We start from the raw sequence: 26,649 nt of genomic DNA on the forward strand, positions 1-26,649 counted from the left end.
GATTTTATATGAGGGTTTTCTTTTTTATATTTTTGTTTTTCCAATAACACAGAAGCTGGAACTTATCCTCATTAAACATTATGTTTCATCCGGTAAGCTGTTGATAGACCTGATTAACATCAGATTACGGGTTTGTTGTGTCTTCTATATTGTCTACTTCTGAAAAATCCTAGTCATCTACAAAGGATAATACAGTACTATAGTTTGTATAATTTACATGTATTACCTAACGAACAAATCCACAAGGGCTGTGATTTGCTCATTTGATATATCGCGCTATTGTGATTTCTGTGTGTATATTTTACCTAACCTCATCTAACTTTTACCATACCCTCATCATGTCAGGTCTGTGTCTGACATGAGGATATGAAAAAGCACCGGAGCAAGCACAGTACCTTGGAGACTGAGCTCTTGATGTTGTATGGTCTGGACTGCACTGTGTTGACTATTACACTCTGGGGTTCTGTTCGTTAGGAAGTTATAGATCTATCTTCTTACTTTACTAGTAATTTCTTTTGGGAGCATTTCGTGTACAATAACACAATTCTCATGCAGGTGATGAGGCACAATAACGTGGCTAAAGTAAGTTGACCAGACCACACACTAGAAGGTGAAGGGACGACGACGTTTCGGTCATTCCTGGACTATTCTCATCGACTTGAGAATGGTCCAGGACGGACCGAAACGTCGTCGTCCCTTCAACTTCTAGTGTGTGGTCTGGTCAACACAATTCTCACATTTGTCGAAAGCTTTTGCGAAATCTGTGTATATCACATCATCCATATGCTTGTATTCCATGGCATCTAAGCCCATATCATAGTAGTCTAGCAACTGTGAGAGGCAGAAGTGCTCTGTTCTGAACCCGTGTTGTCCAGCATTATGTAGACAATATGATTCCCTGTATTATGTGATCTTAGTTCTTAAGATTCTTTCAAAGATTTTTATGGTGTGTGTGATGTTAAAGTGTGATGGTCTGGAATTTTTGGCATCTGCTTTACTACCTCTTTTGTGCAGTGGCGCAATGTCCGTTTTAAGGATCTCGGGGATAACACAAAGGCTCCTCTTCCAAAAGATGTTTAGGGCCTATGATAGTGGCTTTTTGTGATTCTTGATGTGCATCGAATCCCTGGGGCCAGATTCACGAAGCAGTTACGCCAGTACTTACGAACGTGTACATCTTTCATCAATCTTTGACGGCTTTGGTTACATTTATTAAACAGTTTGCATGCATGAAACCCTCCCAATCACCTGTTGTTATTTTTATAAACAGCCTCCTGGTGCCTTGGAGTTCATTAACTGTTTAATAATTGTAAACAAAGCCGCCAAAGATTGAGAAAAGATGTACAGGTTCGTAAGTGATTTCGTAACTGCTTCGTGAATCTGACCCCAGGCAGGAGTTCGGGCCAAGTGCAGCGTACATTGCCATGATGTATGTGCTTGCTTCAATGTCCAGTGGAGTAGAGTGACATCTAATATATATAGTTCGATGTTGATATCACATTCATGAAGAATTTCTTTGGATTATTGATCTCCAATGTGCTCAGAGGTTCACTAAAAACAATCGTACAGAAGCCTCAGTATTTCACTCATGTCTTCGCTGTCACCTGTGTACGTCCCACACCTAAAGTTTGCAGGAAATGGCAAATCATGCTAACTTCCAATCCCCCTAAATACCAGACTCCATCTGTACTAAGATTCATCTAGCATATTATTTGCTTCGTGATGAAATGTTAGTTTCTCTTACGTAATTTAAATATTGACAAGGACAGTGTTTAGTGAAGATGATTATGTGGATGAAGGGTAAGTTGTGACGGAGAGGGGAAGGTAGTAAAGTATTAAAGGTGAGGGAGAGTAGTAAAGGTAAGAAGGAAGTAAAAGTGAGAGAAGGTAGAAGGTATATCCAAGGTGAGATAAGACAGTAAAACGGAGAGAAGGTAGTAAAGATGAGGGGGAGTAGTGAAAGTGAGAGAAGGTAGTAAAGGTGAGGGGGAGTAGTGAAAGTGAGAGAAGGTAGTAAAGGTGAGGGGGGGTAGTGAAAGTGAGGGAAGGTAGTAAAGGTGAGGGGGAGTAGTGAAACGGAGAGAAGGTAGTAAAAATGAGGGGGAGTAGTGAAAGTGAGAGAAGGTAGTAAAGGTGAGGGGAAGTAGTGAAAGTGAGAGAGGGTAGTAAAGGTGAGAGAAGATAGTGAAGGTGAGGGAATTATTTATCAAAGTAAGGCGCCAAGCCGGGAAGACTATATATCAGGATAGGAAAGTTGGTGAAAAGTAGGGAAGGTGGTGAAGGGTAGGGAAGGTGGTGAAGGGTAGGGAAGGTGGTGAAGGGTAGGGAAGGTGGTGAAGGGTAGGGAAGGTGGTGAAGGGTAGGGAAGGTGGTGAAGGGTAGGGAAGGTGGTGAAGGGTAAGGAAGGTGGTGAAGGGTAGGGAAGGTGGTGAAGGGTAGGGAAGGTGGTGAAGGGTAAGGAAGGTGGTGAAGGGTAGGGAAGGTGGTGAAGGGTAAGGAAAGTGGTGAAGGGTAAGAAAGGTGGTGAAGGGTAGGGAAGGTGGTGAAGGGCAAGAAAGGTGGTGAAGGGTAGGGAAGGTGGTGAAGAAGAGGCATGATGATGATGTTTAGAGAAACACAGTATTTAGTGAAGATTATCACAGTGACGAAGATGGTCGTGAATAGCGTAAATAGTTAGTGCTGCAGGTTGTCTCCCCTGAAGATGGTGTCAGTGATGAAGATGGTGTTTAGTGAAGAGGGAGGCTTCCATCACCCCCAGCAACCCCCTCTCGTTTATCTATAACTAGTAATATTAGCCTATAATTACCATTACATCTCTATAACTAGCCAGCACATAATCTCCACACAGAGTCCACACGGCCAACATTGTGGAGACTATAACTCCTAAGTTCCTTAAACTAACTTGTCATCTGTCAAGTTGTTTGCCAACTATAAGACTTATATTTCAACTTGTCTGCCCTTTATTGTGTGTGTTTGCTTCCATTAATCTCAATAGTTAATTTATTAGGAATCAGTTTATTTAGCTCCATTCCTCTTTTGATATAAATCAAAACCAATGTTTTTTCAAAAAATAAAAGTAATATTATTTCGCTTGTATGAATTTATGTGTGTGCTTCAGGACTTCGGTTTCTCTCTTGTCTCCTGTAAGTTCATTTATCTGTGTCGCTCTTTAGTTAAGTTATTCGTCTCTTCATAGTTAATTTATTGGGCTCTTGTTCGTTCAGTTATCTATGTCTACTGTTTGTCCGTGTATATATCTATTTTGGTCGTGCCTCTACTTGGTTGTAACAGAGATAATTATGTGAAAGGTTTCATTGTAAGATATTTTGATTATCCAATGCTAGATATAACACAAAACACTGACGCCACAACGCCAGATATAACACCCAACACTGACGCCACAACGCCAGATATAACACCCAACACTGACGCCACAACGCCAGATATAACACCCAACACTGACGCCACAACGCCAGATATAACACACAACACTGACGCCACAACGCCAGATATAACACCCAACACTGACGCCACAACGCCAGATATAACACACAACACTGACGCCACAACGCCAGATATAACACTCAACACTGACGCCACAACGCCAGATATAACACACAACACTGACGCCACAACGCCAGATATAACACACAACACTGACGCCACAACGCCAGATATAACACCCAACACTGACGCCACAACGTCAGATATAACACCCAACACTGACGCCACAACGCCAGATATAACACACAACACTGACGCCACAACGCCAGATATAACACCCAACACTGACGCCACAACGCCAGATATAACACCCAACACTGACGCCACAACGCCAGATATAACACACAACACTGACGCCACAACGCCAGATATAACACACAACACTGACGCCACAACGCCAGATATAACACCCAACACTGACGCCACAACGCCAGATATAACACCCAACACTGACGCCACAACGCCAGATATAACACACAACACTGACGCCACAACGCCAGATATAACACCCAACACTGACGCCACAACGCCAGATATAACACCCAACACTGACGCCACAACGCCAGATATAACACCCAACACTGACGCCACAACGCCAGATATAACACACAACACTGACGCCACAACGCCACATATAACACCCAACACTGACGCCACAACACCAGATATAACACACAACACTGACGCCACAACGCCAGATATAACACCCAACACTGACGCCACAACGCCAGATATAACACCCAACACTGACGCCACAACGCCAGATATAACACCCAACACTGACGCCACAACGCCAGATATAACACACAACACTGACGCCACAACGCCAGATATAACACCCAACACTGACGCCACAACGCCAGATATAACACCCAACACTGACGCCACAACGCCACATATAACACCCAACACTGACGCCACAACGCCAGATATAACACACAACACTGACGCCACAACGCCACATATAACACCCAACACTGACGCCACAACGCCAGATATAACACACAACACTGACGCCACAACGCCAGATATAACACCCAACACTGACGCCACAACGCCAGATATAACACCCAACACTGACGCCACAACGCCAGATATAACACCCAACACTGACGCCACAACGCCAGATATAACACACAACACTGACGCCACAACGCCAGATATAACACCCAACACTGACGCCACAACGCCAGATATAACACCCAACACTGACGCCACAACGCCACATATAACACCCAACACTGACGCCACAACGCCAGATATAACACACAACACTGACGCCACAACGCCACATATAACACCCAACACTGACGCCACAACGCCAGATATAACACACAACACTGACGCCACAACGCCAGATATAACACCCAACACTGACGCCACAACGCCAGATATAACACCCAACACTGACGCCACAACGCCAGATATAACACCCAACACTGACGCCACAACGCCAGATATAACACACAACACTGACGCCACAACGCCAGATATAACACCCAACACTGACGCCACAACGCCAGATATAACACCCAACACTGACGCCACAACGCCACATATAACACCCAACACTGACGCCACAACGCCAGATATAACACACAACACTGACGCCACAACGCCACATATAACACCCAACACTGACGCCACAACGCCAGATATAACACACAACACTGACGCCACAACGCCAGATATAACACCCAACACTGACGCCACAACGCCAGATATAACACCCAACACTGACGCCACAACGCCAGATATAACACCCAACACTGACGCCACAACGCCAGATATAACACACAACACTGACGCCACAACGCCAGATATAACACCCAACACTGACGCCACAACGCCAGATATAACACCCAACACTGACGCCACAACGCCAGATATAACACCCAACACTGACGCCACAACGCCAGATATAACACCCAACACTGACGCCACAACGCCAGATATAACACCCAACACTGACGCCACAACGCCACATATAACACCCAACACTGACCCCACAACGCCACATATAACACCCAACACTGACGCCACAACGCCAGATATAACACAATGACAACACATCATCTTCTCAGAGAATACTAAGTAGATTTTCTCAGTGGAAGTGCAGAATTCGACTGCACTTAATCCAGACCTTTAAGATAATGATAATTATTTGCAGTTTGGCTAATTTCAGTTTGAAAAATGGCCATCCTGGGGTAATGACACGAATTAAGTTGCCTCCGACACCCAAATAGGCTACGGTCTTTACTCTCACAATATTCAAGCTGCCTGTTATTTCATATTGGTAAAAAAATAATAAACTATGCGTATTGTTACATCTATTACAAAAACAATAGTGTATTACGTCACTTTTTATTAAGTGCCATTGAATTCAAACCAATCCGAATTGAAAACGAGAAAGCATAAACTCGTACCTGTTGTTATTTTAGTGTAAACACACTGGCTTTCAAAATATAGAAAAAATATACATCTCCCCATAAAAGAAAAAAATATCGCACGCTACGTTGGGTTATCGCTCAAGCCGCGACCCGCTGCGAGAAGTCATCGTACCGACCGGAGCACCGTCTTAGCCTCGGGTTCTAGGGCCAGCTAGGTGAGGCGGATCGACTGCCTTCTTTTGAGATCAAGAGGCCGTTCGCTTGAACACGAATATAGCTCGTTCCTGCGAGTGAACAGAGTGCGCTTGACTTGGAGGGCGGGGGAGAGTAAGAGAGAGTGGGGGAAGTGGAGAGTAAGAGAGAGTGGGGGCGGGGAAGAGTAAGAGAGAGTGGGGTAGATGAAGAGTAAGAGAGAGCGGGGGGAACAGTGTGGTATTGCATGCGTCACCCAATGTGACGTGGAAGATGTTTTCAGGAATACATGTCTGGCCGCCCTAGGCTGACAGTCTCGCCAGTGGTGTGTACTTATCTATTTGTGTCTGCAGGATTGAGCATTGACTCTTTGATCCCGCCTTTCCAGCCATCGGTTGTTTACAGCAATGACTCCTGTCCTATTTCCCTATCATCTAGTTTCAAAATGATGAATAACGTTAGCTTCCACAACCTGCTTCGTTGGTTCATACCATTTTCCCACTAGTCTCAAGCTAAAACGAAACGTTCCAACATCTCTATGACTCATCCGAATCATAGAGATTCTACCCATGTCCCCTTGTTCTGTTAGTATTCAGGGTGAACATTTCGTCTATTTCCACTCTGACAATCCCCTAAGTATTTTAGATATTTCTATCATATCCTCTACTCCCTCCTTTTTTTCTAGCGTCGTCAGATTCAGTTCCTTCAGTCGCTCTTCATTCCCCATCCCTCGCAACTCTGGGACGAGCCTCGCCGCAAATTTTTGAACCTTTACCACTTTCCTTTTGTGTTTCTTTAGGTTTCTCCATGATGGGGCGACATACTCTAAGACTGGTTTCACGTAGGCAGTGTAAAGCGCCCTAAATGCCTCCTCACTTAGGTTTGTGTGAGTGTTCATATATCATCAGAGCATTGTTGATAAAACTTCATTTGTTTGTGGACTTCAAGTTTGTGGACCACTGAAGCTAAACATTTATATAAGCGACAGACAACTTTCCAAGTAAACCCAGCAACATTTCCTATTTAAATAATTCATATTTTTGTGTTGAAAAGAAGCCTACCCTGGCTGGAGGGCCGAGGTCAGACCCGATCCCAGGGAGGAAGGAGAGAGGAAATTAAGGAGAGGAGGGCAGGAGAGAACATGGGTAAGTTGGTCTTCCCTGGTGTCTAGACCACCTCCCAGTCAGAGGCAGGTCAGTGGAGTGCTCAGCATGTCGCGGGCATGGAATAGCACAACTAAACATATAAAAGGCAGATATGTAGACAGCCTGAGAAAAAACTGGACACTCAAACAACTAGACAGAGAAAGCTCAAAGCTCAGACATACACACAAAGCTCAACCCCCGCAAACACAACTTGGTGAATACAGACTAACAAGAACGCAGCTGAACCTATAAACATCAGAGGAAAAGCCAGACAGCTGTACAGAGAGAACTACCCAGTGGGCACACGAGCCATGACTAACGATAATTCAACGTCGAGTCACTGTTACTCTTGGATAATGTGCTCACTGGGTACACTAATGGAACTGAGAGTACACATACAGAATACCAGTGTGACAGAAGGGAAGGAGGCAGCCTAGAAACACACACACGCACATACTCCAGACCAGTCCTGGGGTATGCAGCTCCAGCCTGGAGTCAATACTTCGTTAAACACAAGACAACGTTAGAGAAGATTCAGAAGTATGCCGCCAGACTAATCCCAGAACTGAGAGGTATGAGTTACGAGGAAAGGCTACGGGAGCTAAACCTCACGGCCCTGTAAGACAGAAGAGTAAGATGAGACATGATAACCACCTACAAAATTCTCAGGGGATTGACAGGGGTAGACAAAGACATAATATTTAGCATGGTTGGAACACGAACAAGTGGACACAGGTGGAAACTTAGTACCCAAATCAGCCACAGAGACATTAGAAAGAATTTTGTCAATGTAGTTAACAAACGGAATGCATTAGGCAGTGATGTGGTGAAGGCAGACTCCATACACAGTTTCAAATGTAGATTTGATAGAGCTCAATAGCTCCAGAATCTGTATACCAGTTGACTGACAGTCGAGAGGCGGGACCAAAGAGCCAAAGCTCAAATCCCCTCAAGCACAACTAGGTGAATACACAGCCAGGGAAACTGAAAAAGCAAGAGCAGACAATAACAGACGAACACATCAACCCGACACATTTGCATCTATCCGTCTTACCTGTCCGCTGAACCACCCAGAGAAGAATAATCGACCTGTGAAAGGCTTTTGAGCGAAATAATCTTCCGGCTGCCTTCGCCAGACCCCTTGATCTCCAGCACCGACTCCAGAGCCCCCAAGATGGGGAAGCCCTCATTTTTGGTAGTGTGGAGGACGTGCAGCCCTTGTGCGTGGAAGTCTTACTGCGGGAGTCGCTCAACCTACTAGGTTACGGCAAACTTCCACTCTGGCTCCTTTGTTTATAAAACTTTAATTTAAAATCCTAAACAGCCTTACTCTGGGGGTTCTGAGAGGGAGAATGAGTAAATATTTTTCATTTGGAAAAATATGCATTTAGTCAGCGAGACGAGAACAATCAATGCTTATAGTAAAAATAATGTTGAAGGTGAAAGGAAGACCCAATATATGTATATATATATATATATATATATATATATATATATATATATATATATGTATATATGTATATATGTATTAAGAGCCAAATTTTGGGATGTAACCACCATTCTTTCTCAAGGTACTGCGTAGTCTGAACAAGATTCGATTGACTGATGAAGATTAAGCCACCCAAGAGGTGGCACGGGCATGAATAGCCCGTAATAACAAGATTCAAGGAGTTTGCGTTTATACATCTGGCAGAGCGCTTCACTTTGTGTCATTCATTAGAGGTCGTTGTTGCTATGCTCCCCAGGGACGCCGAAGTTTCAGCAGACCGCTTCAATTATCGTAATTTCTGGGAACTGTGGGCAGGGTTCCGCGGAATCATCATCCCTACTCTGGGCATCACTAATAATTACAAAATGGACAACACAAAAATAATGTTATTCCCTGATCGTTTCTTGAAATCTACAACTTTAGTTTTTGGTGAAGCTCTTAGCAGTTCGAAAAATGCAGCTGTATGATGGTTATGACTATGTAACTAGATTCAAAAACCTTGGTCCCACCGTACGACCACGCTGTAGCCAGACTGTGCCATCAGTGTAGAGACAGGTGCAGTACTCTCAAGGCTGTGACAGGCTATCAACCCAGCTATTGTACAACTGTGAGAATTACAAAAATAAAATGGAAAATATTTGGAAAAGATGCAAAACGAAGCTAAGATAATTATCTTCGGATCCTGTACAACTAAATTACTGCGCCTTAGGACACAACTCAATATCTCATGTGTAAATGATCGAATCACTAAAATCAATACTTCAATGCTAGGGCAAACCCACCCCCACCCACTGCACTGACGTCCTCCAAGTTATTTTTTGGGGGAGGGGGGGTGGGGAAAGGAGCAATCTGCACCCTTCAGAATACGTTACCAAAACTGTAACTGTATTCGGAATGTATAAGGTTTATGATCTTTACCAAGAGAGACAATGACAGTTCCCTACACGATGGGAGATCACTCATTTACCCAAATACTATCCCTCCCTTTCCACCCCAAGAAGATGTTTGAAGAACAACCCTTGCTTCAACTGTAAGCAAAGTACAATGACCTAAGTCAAATCGATGCTCTGGTCACAGAGCGCTCCCTCTCCCGGAATATTTACACTGATGATTCCTTACAGAGTCCACTTGTGCCGTCGGAAATCAGTTGTGACGGCGAGAGATGTCTCCTACTCTGGGTGGGAAGTGAGTATAAACCAGCCCGTCCTCCTAAGGTTTCAAAACGACAGGAAAACGGGTAATAGAAACGGTTAGAAGTGTCCTCTCCTAACCTAACAGACTAAGCCAGAGGACCAAAAACAGAAAATGGGACAGTACGTCACTTTCACGAGCCGGTTCCATTTTCTAGTACGACAATTTTCAGCCTTAATAATGCATAAGAGCGAAAAGCAACATTCTTTGTAAGAGGACAGGTTAGTCAAACCTGGGCTTCCAGTCTTCAGCGCAGTTACAGCTCCGCTCCTGTGCCAGGTAAGCCCACTACGGGCTCACCACAGCCCGTGCTACTTGCAATTTTTTGTTCCGAGTAGCTGAATCTAAAACAACAAACAACTAGTCTTCGGACGGAGTTGTCTGTCAAAATCCTTGCACTCAAATGAGTATATGTATCCAAAGCCGACACGTTAATTTTAAGTGAATCCTTGTCATACATGATTGCACTCAACTCCACAAGGCATAAATGTGACGTGTTCGTATCTGAAGCTAGGCATAGATATATAAAATATTCAATGATGGAGTCAGGATTTGTCTATGAATTCCTCGCCATACTGGGCTCCGAATGCATGATAGCTATATGATGAGCTAGTCAAAGCTAGTTCCCTCTTAAAGGGGGAGCTGATTACGGAGTTTGACTGCCTTTGAGCAGCATGAGGGCAGTTTATATTTTTCTACCACAGACGTGGCCACATATTTACAATGCTAAACAGCATATATACATTTTCTTCTGTCCTCCATGGACAGGGTGAGAGATCTGTTAAACATATAGTTCAGGGATTTAGTGAACAATCAACCACAGAAGGTGATTGTAGTGCATATAAAATTTTTATCTAACCAACAGACATAAATGCATAGATACACAGAGTTACGTCTGCCCTACATAAAGTGGTCGATGTGTTCTTTACATATTGTCATTAATGTGCATTTACAAAGGGGAAATGTAATTCTGATCAGCTTCCACATATACTTTATACACATAAATACATATACATACGCACACATATACATATTTATATACATATATATACACATATACATACACACACACATACACATATATTTATGGCTCTCCTACTCTGAGAGGGTAAGATAGCTGATAGAGAAATTAGTGTGTTATTAAGCACTTAACCACTGAAGGTGAGGGCAGTAATACACCGGGAACTGCAAGAAACACTTGTACATTTTAGACAAAGTTGATATATATGTATTGTGAAACTAGCTTCACAAGACTGCTACTTGCTTAGCAAAATGAACTTTAGTGTCAGTGCCTGAACCCGTTATGCAGCCCATCCTCATCAACAAAGGTTAAATGCTCGTTAATCCACTCGCCAAACCTCTTGTTTATGAGTGAAAAACACTTTACGTCACAACTGATGATATATGTACTTTTCTCGAACAGTGCTTCGTTCACGTTCTCTGCTCGAATCTCAACTCTATAAATGCCACATACTGCAAATGCCAATAACTGCTAGCGAAACCTAAGCCCCTAACCTAAGTTAGGCGCTAACTATTAAACACATTTTAATTTGCAATAAAATTAAGATATTTGAGAACATTTTAATTTTAAATATGCAGTACATTAAAATTTATGAATTTGGGGTCGACCGCCAGATGGACGATCCTGGCCTGAGGACAGCCTCATAACCTGTTTCAACATTAATGTATAATGACTTACTGTAAATATATAGCTCTTGAAATAGCACTTTCTCTGTAACTAGCTGACATTGTAACTATAAGGTGTGAAGGATAGATGAAATTGTTTATATAAGAATCTAAGATGAGGTCTGATAAAGACCTTTTGTGCCCTCTGTAATGTTTTTTTGCGCTACCGCTCACAGGATAGGAATGGGGTGCACAATAAACTAGCCGCCTCCGGCGGCAACAAAAAAAAAAACTGTTTCAACCATCACCCACTGGATGGGTATGGGGTACATAATAAATAAAAACTGCAAAAGTTTAATCTACTACAGAAAAAAGAAGTCTGAGGTAAATACATTAAACATCAGTAGGTTTATATTAAGTATATTATCGGGTACACAGATAATGAAGAACTAGGCTTTTACCCACATGTCTTTACCACCACTGACCAAGGTGGTCTTTGAGAGTGAATCATGATAATGTTGGAAACAGATAAAGTAAATACATTGATCCTCCATTGCTGCCAGACGTATAAGTGAGTATTGCCTCGTAAGTTCCTGGGTAGTTTTAAGAAAGGATAATGTGGAAATTAGTGAGTTAATAAACAGCCAGGAAGGTACATTATATATATATGGTGTGACAATATAAGAAATTGGTGGTGGTCAAGTAAGTCTGAGTAGACGGTTTTATGATTATTTGGGCTACTCTGAGAATATGTTGGGTGGGGAACACAGATTCAACTGGTAACTGAACTGGATGGCGGGAGGTTATTTGTGTTGACTCTTGGCAAATTGCCTCAGATAAGTCCTTATGTAATATTTTTAAGTATTGGCCACCTATCTACTTTAATCTCTATTATTACTGTATGAATCTTTAAGTAGGATTTTCTTATGTCTGTTAAGTAGGATGTTCTTATGGTGACGGGATATTCTGTGGTGGGTTACGGGATATCCCAACTGTACCTTTCTCAAGAGGTTTTTGGGCCTGCCTAAAGTGTTTCGTTTGTGAGCATTTATTCCTGTCCCAAGGGGGAGTCTGAGCATAAAGTAAATATCAACAGGCCGTGTCAAGGGGTTTTGTTATGGGAACGTTTTCTCTTATTAATAAACCACAAAATATACGTACTAGTTATTCTTTGAGCCTAGTGTGAAAGGGTATATCATATCCTAAAGCAGGTAAATTTGTGGGAGTACTTTTCTTAGGAGCCGGGCCATGACCCATCCCACTTAAAAAAAAAAGTTTACTTATAGAGGACTTGCTAGATTGTATGTTTGAAATGATTAAGGCAGCCCTGGAGCACAGTATAGTGGTAGGTTTACACTGTGTATATCACAATAAGTATCACAACCCCATGACACCACATTACATACTAATAAATTAAACATATAGTTTATTGTACACTGTTCAATGTTTAGAAGACCAACAATATAAACATGTCCAGCATTAGCCTAGTTTAAGGCTCATGTGGCTGTGTGATGCAGTTACAGTACACCAAAACCAAGGTCTGTTATCATCCTCGTATAAAAGGCGATTTACACAGCCCCGCTAGTCAAGCCCTTGTGTTCCCCTCTCGTGGGTCATCTTGTATTCTTACTTCTGCCTTTGTTGCCCTGCTGGAGTTATCCTACTAGTTGGAGATATCACCCTGGGATCTCGCTTTGTTAGTAACTAAATGGGGTTTAACGCTCGTTAATGTTTGCTGAACAGGTTATACAATACGAAAAATGTTAGCCAACAGGGATTTTAATCAAAAAAATTACCTCATGGATTCTGTAAATTCAAAAAGTTACATCATGGGATTTTTTAATAAAAAGCCTAGCCTTAAGAAGACTGCATTCTTTTACTGCCAATACCTTAGCAAGTATTTAGATTTATGTACTCATATGTGAATATTTAGTAATTATTAATTATAGCTTACTGTAATACAGTTCAGCCAATGTCCTAATTAGCGAGTACTGTAATTCTAGTCATTATAAATGTTGGTGGCTAGCTCTAGCAACATGTTACATATATTTCGTTCCAATACTGTTTTTTACTGTTAACAAAGCCAGCTAGCTGATTGACGCGCCAGTCAGCAGGAACATAACTCCAGCAAGATAAACACCAGTGTAGAATTTACAATAATTAATAAAAATTATTTATAGACGCTTTCATCGTAAAATACTATTTTTTCCTTGATTTAGGCTACCATGCAGATGTTACAGCGGTTTTTGGTTGGAGGTTTAACACATTATGGGCTAATCTAATAGTCAGAAAATAGAGCAGCGTTTAGTATTCGCTTCTCATAAAATAAGAATATAAATAGCATATTGCATCGTTTGTCTCGTTATTTCAGGCAAAGATGGTAAAGTATCAGTAGTTTGTTTTCGGAGTTGCAAAACTTGGTCTCACTAACCTTTATGGTGTTGTTTATATATAAGTTGTGACATACTATAGTCATCACTCACTAACTCGCTCATACATTAAATATCAATTTTAACACACCCACACTGAACAGTCTGTGACAAGCACCATAACTATCCAGTTTTCAACATGGAGTTTAGATCAATACACGCACAACATTAAAGCTACTCTCGCTCCTCTCTCCCCCTCCTCGCTCCTTTCTCTCCCTCTCAATCCTCCCACTACTCTTCAATGCATCCATCAGGATTACATGTAAATTCTAAATTCTTATCCCAGAATCCTTTTGATGTTGAGGACTGCCAGATGCTCGATTTCTTGCTGGGTATATATATCTGAGGATAATCAATACTTGAAATCATAAAATACATTTTTTTTCCTTAAGTACAGATTTCTAAAATTCTAGTACATATGGCTTATTAACATTCAGCTCAGTCGATAGGTTCGTGCATGTTATCGGGTATATAAATATCTGATAAAATTACTTGCTTATTTAAGAATTTGAATAAATGATGAAAGTTATTCTAACACTCAGAGTTTCAATTAAAGGTATTGACAAACTAGCTCAAGATACATTCAACAAACATCATGGTAAGCAGAAGTCAACATAATTGTTCTTACCAACTGGTCATTTTAAATAGAGTTTTGGATATTATTATGTTATTCCTGGGTAAGATATTAACTAGCTACTTGTGGCTTCATACTACATTCATAACTTACCTTCTCGCGAAATATCAGTTTTGGTTGGCGTTTGTGCTCAATCAACCCAATTTTGTCCACTGCTAGTACTAAGTAGCCGATTATAATATTACCGCACGCTCTAAGGCCAACCGATTCTTATCCTTTAACAAGCTTCAGATTTAGTGATTTTTGCTAACCAGAAACTTCAGAACCCATACAACCCACCACGGCAACCCATCCTCCCGTCTAGACAGCACTCTTTGTAACTGTGTGGACAATCGTGCATATATTGACGTAATGGACAATTATATATATTAGAATTAGGTACTATTCACTTTATAGTCCGGAAAAAATAGAGCTAAAATCAACTTAAATATTCCAAGGCCTAGGATAGCACATAAATGTACTATATTAGGCCTCAGATACTGTGTATTAGGCCGAGGATTGTTAGGTTAGATTTTTAGTAGCAACATAAATATATAACTATTTCCGGTTTGTCCAATTTCAATAGTACCAAATTCTACTTACTAACTGTCCATTACGTCAATATATGTACGATGGTCCATATCGTTACTCTAAGTACTATCTAACCAGGAGGATGGGCTGCAATTGCAACACCATGCCCAGTATTCGAACCAAAGGTATCCTATTAAAGAAGCGAGTGTGTTTACCACTGCACCATGTCGTATGTATCCTTTATCCTAATATGATGAAATATTAAAAAGACCTGTTATTTGTATCCCAAATTCTTATAAGTAAATTGGCTCGGCCTGAAGGCGTCAAAACCTTCTCGTAACATCTCGAATTCCCTGCGATTTCGTGTAAATTAGAAGCACGGTAATACTGACGCTTCCTCGGGCTAATATACACGGGCCGCAGGCAGCTCATCCTCCTATTTAAATAGTACTTAATATATGTACGATGGTCCACATCGTTACTATAAGTACTATTTAAGGAGGAGGATGGGCTGGCTGCGGCCCGTGCTTATTATTATTATTATTATTATTATTATTATTAGCTCGAGGAAGCGTCAGTATTGATACCATCTCTCTCTCCCAGTTACAGCCCCACTCCTGTTCCAGGTAAGTTCACTATGGGCTCACCATAGCCTGTGCTACTTGCAACTTTTTGTTTCGAGTAGCTGAATCTAAAACAACAACATACCATCTCACATATGTGTTGTCTAGCATGAGACACAGACAAGGTAGCTAAAACTGCATGTGATAAGCCTGAAATTGAGTTGGATATGGGCATTCCAATCGCTGCTGTAAAACCGCAATATTTCAAGAAATTAGGGAAGACTGAAGAGCAGTTACTGACACTCGAAGACCAGAAATCACGAGTATAAAGAGCTATGACATGTTTAGAACCGAGAATTATACATACGGGAAGCATAAAACATCCACTAGACAGTGTGATACTGTAATAGCCAGAATTAGGCTGGGATATCGCTATCTATGGTAGGTGGCTGCAGGTAATGACTTCCCGCAATGGTGAACATTCCAATTGTAAACTATGTTAACAAGAGCTGGGACATTCTCTCCAACACTATATCTGTGATTGCCCTGTTCCCAGTGATTTCAGACCAAATGGCATGATGTACTTAGAGCTCTGTAATTACTTCATACACTCAGGAATATTGGAAGATATTCTTGCGCATGCACAGATTTTGCTAGTGGAGGCTAATAGATCAGTCTTACATTTCACGTTCTCTCCTGATTTCATGTATGACTGGCTGTCCTGTGAGGTGAGGATGTTGTACGAGCTTGTAGTTGGTTTTTTATCTACACTGTGTAATCTTTCATGCAGAATAGGGTAGCAGCACATTGCTGTGTATACCTAAGCTTAATAAAAAAAAACGGTTTGGGCAACAAATAACAGGTAATTTTAATATTTCATCATATTCAGATAAAGGATACATACGACATGGTTCAGTGGTAAACACACTCGCTTCTTTAATAGGATAACTTTGGTTCGAATACTGGGCATGGTGTTGCAATTGCAGCCCATCCTCCTGCTTAGATAATACTTAGATAGATAGAGTAACGATGTGGACCATCGTACATATATTGACGTAATAGACAATTAGAAAGCAGAATTTCGTACTATTGAATTTGGACAAACCGGAAACGGTTTTGTTTTTATGTTGCTAATAAGATCAAACCTAACTTCTTTTTTTTGCAGGGATATTCCAGCGCGGGCCCTAAGCCTCTGGCTGGCCCACTAAGTGTTGCTTGTTTCTGTTTTACTTGAGCGAAGTGTGAGTATTTATGACCTGTATGGTCACTTCAGTAAGATTTTGTCATATGTGTTTAACAACTTCTTCTGCTCTGTTGAATCTAAGTTTAAATCTTAATGGGTTTGTAACTGTGCACTGTGTTAGATAATGTTCCAGTGGTCTGACTTGATAATGGTCCTGAACGGACAGAAACGTCGTCGTTTCTTCGTCTTCTGGCGTGTGGTTTGGTCATCATAAAAGCTAAGTGTGGTATCCAAAATCACTCACTGTTCTTACACCGCTGACATCAACCTTCTGCTTAACAATGGGAAAATAAAAGTGCCTATTTTAGTCCCATTGTATCAACGAAGGACTTTCCCTGACCATTTAAGCGCATGCATCCACCAGAGGCGACCTAGCATATGTGTGTAAATACAAGGGTTCGACTCTACTGTGTTGCACATATGAAATATAAAATACTCAAGAAGTTTACTAAATTTCTGGCCATGGTTATTTTACTACGCATCAAATGCCGGCAGTTTTTTGTTGCTCTTTATTTATAATGCGCACATATTCATTATCTTACGAGCGCAAATATAATCTCATTATTTCTCAAGGTTCATTTCAGATAGCGTGCTTTGCGGGCAGTTTAATTACCTTAATCTGTCAGCACACTCCTCCATATGGAGTCCATCTTTTGTCGGTCTATGAGTGCAGTTTCACTTTTTGCTTCAGTTTTAGCTGTGATCAATTTAAACTATCTCCTTCATCCGAAGTATAAATTAAAGGCTTTGTCTTTTCTCCTGTGCAGTTAAGCAATATATATTCTCTGTGCAGTTGATTTCTTTACATACAGCTACACGTTATTTCTCACTATTCATAGTCTATTCTCTGCTTTTATTGTGTAATCAACGTATTTCTTCAAGAGTGGGTTGACAAGTCGTCTTTTTGGAGAAGTTTGGTTTCTGTACTAGTTTTTAATCACTTTTACCACTTTGAGTAGTTTTAGGTTTCCCTTTGTGTGCATTCTAATGTTTTGTTTCATTTAGTCCTTGTCTTAATATCTCCTGTGTCTTTTGTTCTCATTCGAGCACACTTCTTGATGCTCTACTGGATTAACCCACCGTTCTCAGAGTCACAGCCTAAGTATTTCTTCGAAATTTAGTTATCTCATAGATTTCCAGCAGAGGTATATATGAACATTATGTCACACAAGAGGCTTTAATGGCTTTAACACACACGTTACAGCTTTCAACTCATCATTTGGCCGTTGAAAAAATTCACTACATCGTTATTATGGTTAAATATATGACCCAGAAATGGCCCGTCGCAGATTCCCAACCTTGGCTTAGCTCATACAAGAAAACTTTCCATTCGAACTTGTTCAAAACAAACCTAGAAAGTTAACAGAGAAGCTGTAGCCTAGGAAGTTTATGTGGAATTATGTAACCTTTGGGAATTAAGAGGGAAGCTGTAGCTTAGGAAGTAAATAAGGCAACTGTAGTCTTGGAAATTACCAGGGAACTGTGCCGTCGGATTCCCTTCGTCCTGTGGTAGTGTTGATGCCTGATGGCCACAGGAGACGAGGTGTGGGAGGGAATGTTGTTGTCCTGGAAGGACGAGGATGGGTGGATGGAGATAGCTAGGGGAGCCTTGTGCAGGAGCGCTCACATGTTGCTTCCACCCCCACCTGTAGAGTCTCGCCAGCCCCTGCCACACGCAAACTCACTCCCGCACGCCAAACATGCGTTCGTTTCTTCCTTACCACTTTAGTTTACGAGTCAGTTTTGACACTAGAGAATGTTGGTTGAAGGTTTTACTGGTTACAACGCAATTACTTTTTTTTAAGTTAAGGAAGATTATTGCTCCCCAACTTGGTCGCCCGTTAACGTCACCAGCCAACTGCTGGAGACTCTGCGCGTCTCACCTTCGGCGACCCACGTTCTCGTACTGAAAACTGATGTCCGTGCATTTATAACACACTTTTTCACACAATTTACCAAAGCATTATGCACCACAACTTAAAGGTTTTGGGAAACTAGCCTCTGGGAGAGTCACAACCTAACGCGGAATACAAATCTGTTGAAAATTTCGATTCTGACGTTGGCGTGCGTCTGGCAAGCGTAGGTTACTGGGATTGGGAGATCGATGGTGAGTGTTCATCACAGCGGCCAGAGCTGGCGGCAAGTAATGCCATTACAAAAGGCACTACGGGCTCACCATAGCCCGTGCTACTTGGAACTTTTTATTCCAGGTAACGAATCTTTAACAACAGCCATTACAAACTGCTCACACCCGACCACGCAGTTATCTAAACCATCACCAAAAAAAAAACATTATTTTCATATTACATCTAAACCAGAATCTTCCTTTTCACTATAGGGTCCTATCCCCCTAAAAAAGTAGTCATTAAAATTACATTGAAACGGTATATATCTGACATATATTTGTATAATGAAAGACAGGAACAGTAGCACAAAAGAAGACTCGTCTGCATAAATTTTCCAAAGTTTCTGGGGATATTCCATCACATCCGTTAGATATTCCATATAACAGAAAAAAAGTATCCAGTGAAATGATTATCTACAAATCTAAATCAAAGGGTTCATAGATTTATAAAAATCAATATTAATTAAAAGACTAAGAAAAATAAAACCTTTTCAAAAGATATTAAAAGCAGAAATGTCCTAACAACCAACTTATAGAAGACTAAATTAAAGTATAATTTGTTATCACTATAATTAGGTACATAGGCAGTTACCCTAGACTATATGAGGTGTTACATAGTGTGTCAAGAGCTAGCTGTGAAATGCTAGGAAATCATCTCGAAGGATTGTTAGTTATACAGGAGTATGTGATCTATGGCTGCAGTATTAGGATATCCTCTGGAACACGATAGTGAAAAAAAAATTACAAAGCTACGGGTACTTCTTACAGAAAGGTCTGAAGGTCTAAAGACTGGACACTCAATGTAGAATGTAAGAGCATGACCAAATTCTTGCTCACAGAGTTTATACATGGATTCGTCCTTGTTTACATAGATTCATGGATTATACAGATTCGTTCCTTGTAGCATCCTACCACAGGTAACAGTAGCCAGCCCAACCTTATCCTGGCAACCATTAAGTCACACTGTCTGGCGGACGTTTTTTGATGCCCATACATATATGTTTGGTTTAGATCTGAAGCCTAACTTTTTACATGGGTGCTATCGGGCCTTTGAGAGTGTGATTTCTTTCCAACTAAACCTGAATGTTTAGAGCAATATTGTGTTAATAACAGAAATGAGGATACCTAGGTGTAGTTCATCATCATTGTTGTATGTTAATTTAGCTGGTATGTCTGTCATCATGATGAGTTATATTTATGCGAGATGAAATCCATACAAAAGATATTCTAACCCCTTATTCTGTGCATAAAGTTATTCATAATTTCTACTATGAGATTTTTGTTGCCTGTCTTGCCAAAGAAGTTTTCAATGTTTGAAGAGCTGCAGATTTTGAATTATAGAAAATAACGTCTTCTCCAGTGTTTTTAGCTAGTAGCTAAAAAACTGCTAGTAGTGCAGCTAATACAGTTACAGTTTAGCCTGACACTTAGTCTGTGTACTAATATTATTGCTGTAAAGCCTATACATGCTGCTCCAGTGCGTTATGCTAACGATTGGACTGAGCAAATGCTCGTGGTTTCAGATTTGTGATAGAATTATTATTATTATTAACATCTTTATTGACAAAATTAATTACAATTTTGCCTAATCTGAGGATTTCGATTAAGTCTTGTTAAAGTGAGGATAATGCTGGTATTCACTGTCACGCAGGACAGAGGGTCATACACAAGATAAAAGGTCTAAACTGTTGGCTGAAGCACATATATATCATAGTTACAATCAATGTTTTAATGTATCGATATGTGAAAACAACTTTCTATCGTGCCCTGCCACACAAGGGCAGGGATGGGTTCATAAGTGATGCAGCTTAGAAGTAATATAAATAAAAATTGCTCTTCATTCTTTAAAATGGACAAGCAAATTTTGGATAAATTGTTAGGATGTCGTCCAGAACACCTAAGATAATAAAATAGTTACACAGGTGGTGGTACAAGAGGCTAGGAGGTCTAAAGTCCTTTACGGTTTCACATTCAACAATATAGTGTTCTAGTGAATGCATTAAAGTTTTATCACAGAGTTTACAATCTGAGTATTCTGGTAGTGGCTCAGCCTCACTAACCTGCCAGATGTGTCTATAGCCAAGGCGAATTCTCGCAATGACTACATCACATTGCCTGGTGTGCTGACCTGACTGTGCTGACCATACAAATACTTATTATTACAAAACTTGTCATAACTTTTAATACTGCAGCTTTCAGGTCTCTGGGCATTTCTTAGTTCTTCTAAATCTGAATTAATTTCTTTAATCTGTATGTTTCTAATAATTGCATTAGATAGTCCAAAGTCATAATCAATGTTTTCTTTCCTGCAAGCGAGACAATTATTTCAGGTATGACAGCATTTTGAATAGCAAGTTTCTCATTGCCATTCTTGGCGATGGGTATGCATGACACTTGAATGGTTGGGTACAGATAACGAGGGATACCTGCAGTGACAGATTATACTTAAAATATAGTTCAGATTGTGGAACTAGTAGGAATTTTTACTCAACCAATTATCATAAAAAGGAATGAATTGGTATATTAGCGCCAATCATTAGAGTATTAAGGGAACATTATAATTTGTCTGAGCCATGTTTGAGATGTCTCTCATGACGTCAATGGAGAATGTTGTGCTGATTTGTATGATTATCTCTAGTATGGTGAGAAGCTTGATTTCTTCCATCATGTTGATGATTCTTGTGCATCTTGGGGCACCAAAGATCACCCTCATGGCTTCATTTTCTATTACTTATAGTTTGTTCAAAATAGAGGTAGAGAAATTAAGTGCACGGCATGATAATCTATATGGATCTAATAAACATCATGTAAAATAGTCAAGCATATTAACACTGATGCCAACATTACCAGAAAGTGATTTCAGTGATTCCTTTCCTTGAACCTGCATTGCGTTGATTTCGGGGGATCGACGTCCCCACGGCCCGGTCTCTGACCAGGCCGACCATGCATCTGACGTGCATCATAGGGCTGACCCTAGGTCAGACCTATGATGTAAGTCGCTTATAAAGTCATTGTTGATACCTACTCAAAGGTATTTGTACTACCCGCAGGTTTCAATGTTTTGGTTGTTGACTAAAAATGAGACAGACATCTGTTCTTTTATGGGGATGAAGAACCCTGGATTTTGTTATAAATACAATAAAACCGCGCTGAATGCTTTTAGCAGCAAGTGAATCAAGTCAAACTTGCAATCGAGTTTGGTTATTTGCAACAATACAAATGTCATCAGCTTAACAGACGACAGCCTCGTCAGCTAGTGGGGAGAGCGTCAGTTATTGATTTGTGCATCAAGACATGTTGTCATCCTCACTCAGTTCATGCACCATAAATGATGTTAAACCGCAAAGTTTTAAAAGGAAAAATAATCAATGAAATTTTACACATGCACTTCAAATACCGTATTTCTGAATGGTATAATTCATACACTTCTACTACCATTGATGATAAAATTAAGGTATAAACAAAGGTACCGATGATTGAGAAATCTTTGTTAACGTCACCATCATGTCCCACCTCGTCTCCTTCACAATTATTTTTCGCTTAAAGCTGTAGAACTTCAGCAAGTGGCAGCAAAGTGAGTGTCGTCAAGTGGTAGTGACGGCTCGTGTCCAAAGAGAATGCCGGAAAGCCATCAGTTTACAGGTGGAAAGTAGTGTTAAAACTTTTGTTATGCTTGAGAACGTGTTGAGTACAGTGCCTCTGGTTTCGTCCTGGCACCCGCCTCTATACCACCAGATATTAAGAACGCTGACAGTGTAAGTGCACCGAATCACCTTCTGTGGTTGATTGTTTAATTAACCCCTGAACTATATGTTTAACACATCTCTAACTCTGTCCACGGAGGACAGAAGAAAATGTTTATATGCTGATTAGCATTGTAAATGTGTGGCCACGTCTGTGGTAGAAAATAATATAATAAAAAAACTGCTTCTAAAGTTGAGAAGCGCAAAGATTCGACTTTTGTTAATGTATTTTCAAATTACTTTTGTTTTGTATTTATTACTTTTGTTTATGTATTTATGTTTTATATAAAATATACCTGGAAATTTCAAAATATACCTGGAAAAGGTCATCGAGGCAAATGGAGAGGGGGGGGGCGAATCTTCGACAAGCCGCCGGTTTCCTGTCCTCGTCGAGGTCACTAGGGTTAGCGGCCCTCGGGGTAAATCAGGTAAAAAATCAGGTACAGTATTTGAAGACATGTCAACCTCTCGGAAGGAGTCGGTGAGCATGCAGGTCCTCTCCGCTGCCAGGCGACTTGCTTGGCCGCGTGCAAGAAGATGACTTCTTGGATCATAATGATGCTTCCTCGCTCCTTTCTGGAGTGAACTATCCCCGCTTTGTCCCCGAACAACCAGGAAATGACGGGAACCTATACAAAGCAAAAAAAAAGCGAAGCATAAATAAAGGAAGCATTTAAGAGAGACAAGTGCACAGAAAAAGGGATCTAGATCCGCTGGAGGACTCCTTGGGGCGCCCCACAACCCACCTGGGGAAGGTCTCGTGTCCCAGGTGAAAGGTCTCCGAGTCCTATAGCCCTAAGAAATAAGTATGTGAGGCTAGCGTTCCCACCAGGAACGACAAACACCGAGAAATTTACATGGCTCAAAGTGCTCTCTTCCACCTATGCAAGCAGCGAATCATCCCCCCCACCCCCCATTGATGTAGTTCATTCAAGGATTACGTCATCTTACATTTTTGGTGGGGCGAAGCCAAGGAGGACTAATAAACGACCTTCTTGAGAGTAAGGTGGGCAACATCAGCTTCACCGACCATGTCAGTGCTTTCAGAAACCAGACGTACAAGTTTTTATTCATAAACTACCCCACCACGTTCCCTCTGTCCTTCATTGAAGACATTCCGGGAGTGCATAAAGATCGGCGCATCACCAAGAATAGAGTGGAACTGAACAGGGTTGTCATCATATGGAACGGAGCAGAAAAACCCTCCAGTGACTTTTACGTTTTTATATGGCCCACTTAGCCATGTACGCCGGTGGATGCCCGAAACAGTAATGTGTTTCAACTACCAGCGTTATGGTCATGTGAAACTACACTGCCCCTACGAAAACGCCTGCCCGCTGTGTGCTGGTCCCCACAGCCTTACAAGTCGTCCCCGGAAACTGAACCACGCAAGTAGTGAAGAAAATGAGGTGACCAACAGGCCTCCCATGAAATGCACAACATGCGGCAAGGAAGGTGTTAATGCCTGGCATAATGGATGCAGCCGGGGACGACGCAAACACCCACTGGACACAAACTCAGCTGGGACTGGTCCCTCCTGCTCAATCCAACCTGCTACTGAAGCATCAGCTGACTCTGACACTGCGCCTGAGGAAACCATCGCGACCACATCTCCCCTGAGTGCTGCCGTACAGGAAATGAGTTAGAAAAATGAAAATATTGAAAAAATCCTCCAGTTGATCCTTTCAATTGGTCATCTTCCGATTGGCTCAGAAAAATCTTACACGACAAGCTCAAGACATGGGTGAAATTTCCCCACCACACAGTGTAGTTGTTACGGCCACTATGGGCCAGTAACCGGGTTCTTGATGGTTTAACCTCTTTTTCTATATCCGACCCTAAGTCGGTAGTAAGCTTTCAAGATACTGGCCATTTCAAGCAGCAGTGCAATGCATAAATAAGGGGGGGGGATAAGCAAGACAATTCCCTTCACCAATATATTCACACATTCACCATTAAATATATAAATAGATTATTACTACACTTATGTACAACTGCCTCTTTCACTCAGGGCACAACACAATAACAGTGTTCATCAAGCCCAGTGAACCCACATTCCAAGTGTACGTTGTCCACTGGCAAACACTGGTGAGTTCACCTTCTGCATGCCAGTCAACCCACACAGTATCATGATGTGTCTACACCCCACCTTCGCTCTCCAGCTACTCGCTGGCAGAGGGCTCCAGCTACTCGCTGACAGAGGGCTTCAGCAACACGCTGACAGGGGTCTCAAATTAACATACAAACAGGGGTAGCGAACACCCTGGCAGAAGCCTCTAGCAGCTTGCTAGCAGCACTTCACAATAGACACATCACTGTCTTCCTTAACTCTTACAGGCCAATCTCGGGTACACCAGACCATGCAACACTGCGTACATCAGCAGCAGCTAACACACTGCTGTATTCCGACAGCAGCCACTAAGTTTTCACACAGAATCAAGTCAAGAGTTCGTGGACTGCCCAAGGTGAACTGCCTTCCTCGACGCCATTGCCTCCATATCTCACCTCTGTGGTCATAAAACGTCATTAATTATACAGACAGTACACTGGGTGACTCTGGGATAACACTCATTCACCGGGGGCTTGACATTGTGACTTGTAGCCACAACCTAGATGGTGCTGATCGTGATGCCACCCATCAGAGGTCATCCACATCGACCTCCTCTTCGGATTGGGGCAGGAAACTGCCCCAGTCCGAAAATTCACGAATACCACGCCACCACCAACAGATATCGTTGCTTACATATCGCCCACTACTAGGGGAGTTGGAGTGCAGACCCATAGACGGCGCTGACCATGGTGTCGATACCGTAACAGTAGTGAATCAAACCACCAGCGGTGCCAGTGTAGGAAATGTGTTTGGCCCTCATGCAGACATTAGGCCAGCTGATGCCACGTGTTTAAATTTTAATAAACACGGCAAAGGTGAAGAGGCGTCCGACTTAGAGAGCTGCACTCAACTCGGTGCCGAGCAACTGTGCAGTGCGACTTGCAGTGATGCATCCATGATTAACATTAACACTTCCTACGACTGCAGGATAAAACCCCTGACAGAGAGTGGCAAGATGTCTGGAAGGATACACAGTATGAAACAGTGAAGTAAGAACTAATCACCTTGTTTCAAGTCGTTAATATGATAAACTTTAAAATTAGAGATCGAACTGGGAAGCAGAATGGCCACGATCTTCTTCTTGAAGTTATCTTGAGATGATTTCGAGGCTTAGCGTCCCCGCGGCCCGGTCCTCGACAAGGCCTCCTTTTTGTTACACATCCCCAGGAAGCAGCTGTCTAACTCCCAGGTACCTATTTACTGCTAGGTAACAGGGGCATCGGGGTGAAAGAAACTTTGCCCATTCGTTTCCGCCTCTACCGGTGATCGAACCCGGAAGCTCAGGACTACGAATCCGAAGCGCTGTCCACTCAGCTGTCAGGCCCCAGCTAACTAACGATGACTAACACGATAACAAGGACCTTCACATTCCTGTCCTGAAATGTGCGCAGTGTGCGCAAGACACTTGCTGATATTCTTATGATCGTAGGTAATAATAATGTTGATGTAGTTTGCTTGCAAGAACCATATACATCTAACACAAGACACCACCTAGACTCCCAGGGTACGTATCTTTTTCGAACGCAGGACCTCAAGATGTTGGCATACTGACATGTTAAAAGTAGTCTGGTTTGTAAACATATTAAAAATCATAAGAGTGAAGACACCCATTAAAAGTTTTAGATATCCAGAGACTGGCTCCTTCTTCCTCTGCAACATATATGTGAAATGTGACAGATTGAGACATCTCTTCCTTCCATCAATAGCAACTCTGAAACCATCATAATGGGTGACTTTAACGCAAGAAATACAATA

The 26,649-nt window shown here is 41.6% G+C and overlaps 2 protein-coding genes across 2 annotated transcripts in view; one reads left to right on the forward strand and one right to left on the reverse strand.

Moving 5' to 3' along the window:
• LOC123768862 (glutamate-gated chloride channel) overlaps positions 1-18,757 on the reverse strand; it is a 183,858-nt gene extending 165,101 nt beyond the window's left edge. The window contains exon 1 of the mRNA XM_045759679.2: positions 18,390-18,757. The gene's annotated coding sequence lies outside the window, so the exon portion shown is untranslated. The remainder of the gene's footprint in view (positions 1-18,389) is intronic.
• Positions 3,338-5,569, forward strand: LOC138363037 (mucin-2-like). The gene has a single exon (XM_069321838.1). The coding sequence runs from the start codon at positions 3,338-3,340 to the stop codon at positions 5,567-5,569; it is 2,232 nt and encodes a 743-aa protein (XP_069177939.1).
• Positions 18,758-26,649: the final 7,892 nt, after the last annotated feature.

Source organism: Procambarus clarkii, chromosome 1, assembly GCF_040958095.1.
Source record: "Procambarus clarkii isolate CNS0578487 chromosome 1, FALCON_Pclarkii_2.0, whole genome shotgun sequence".
Taxonomy (NCBI): Eukaryota; Metazoa; Arthropoda; class Malacostraca; order Decapoda; family Cambaridae; genus Procambarus; species Procambarus clarkii.

Excerpts from the sequence above, each read along its gene's own strand:
- LOC138363037 (XM_069321838.1), top strand. The coding sequence starts at position 3,338 with ATGCTAGATATAACACAAAACACTGACGCCACAACGCCAGATATAACA.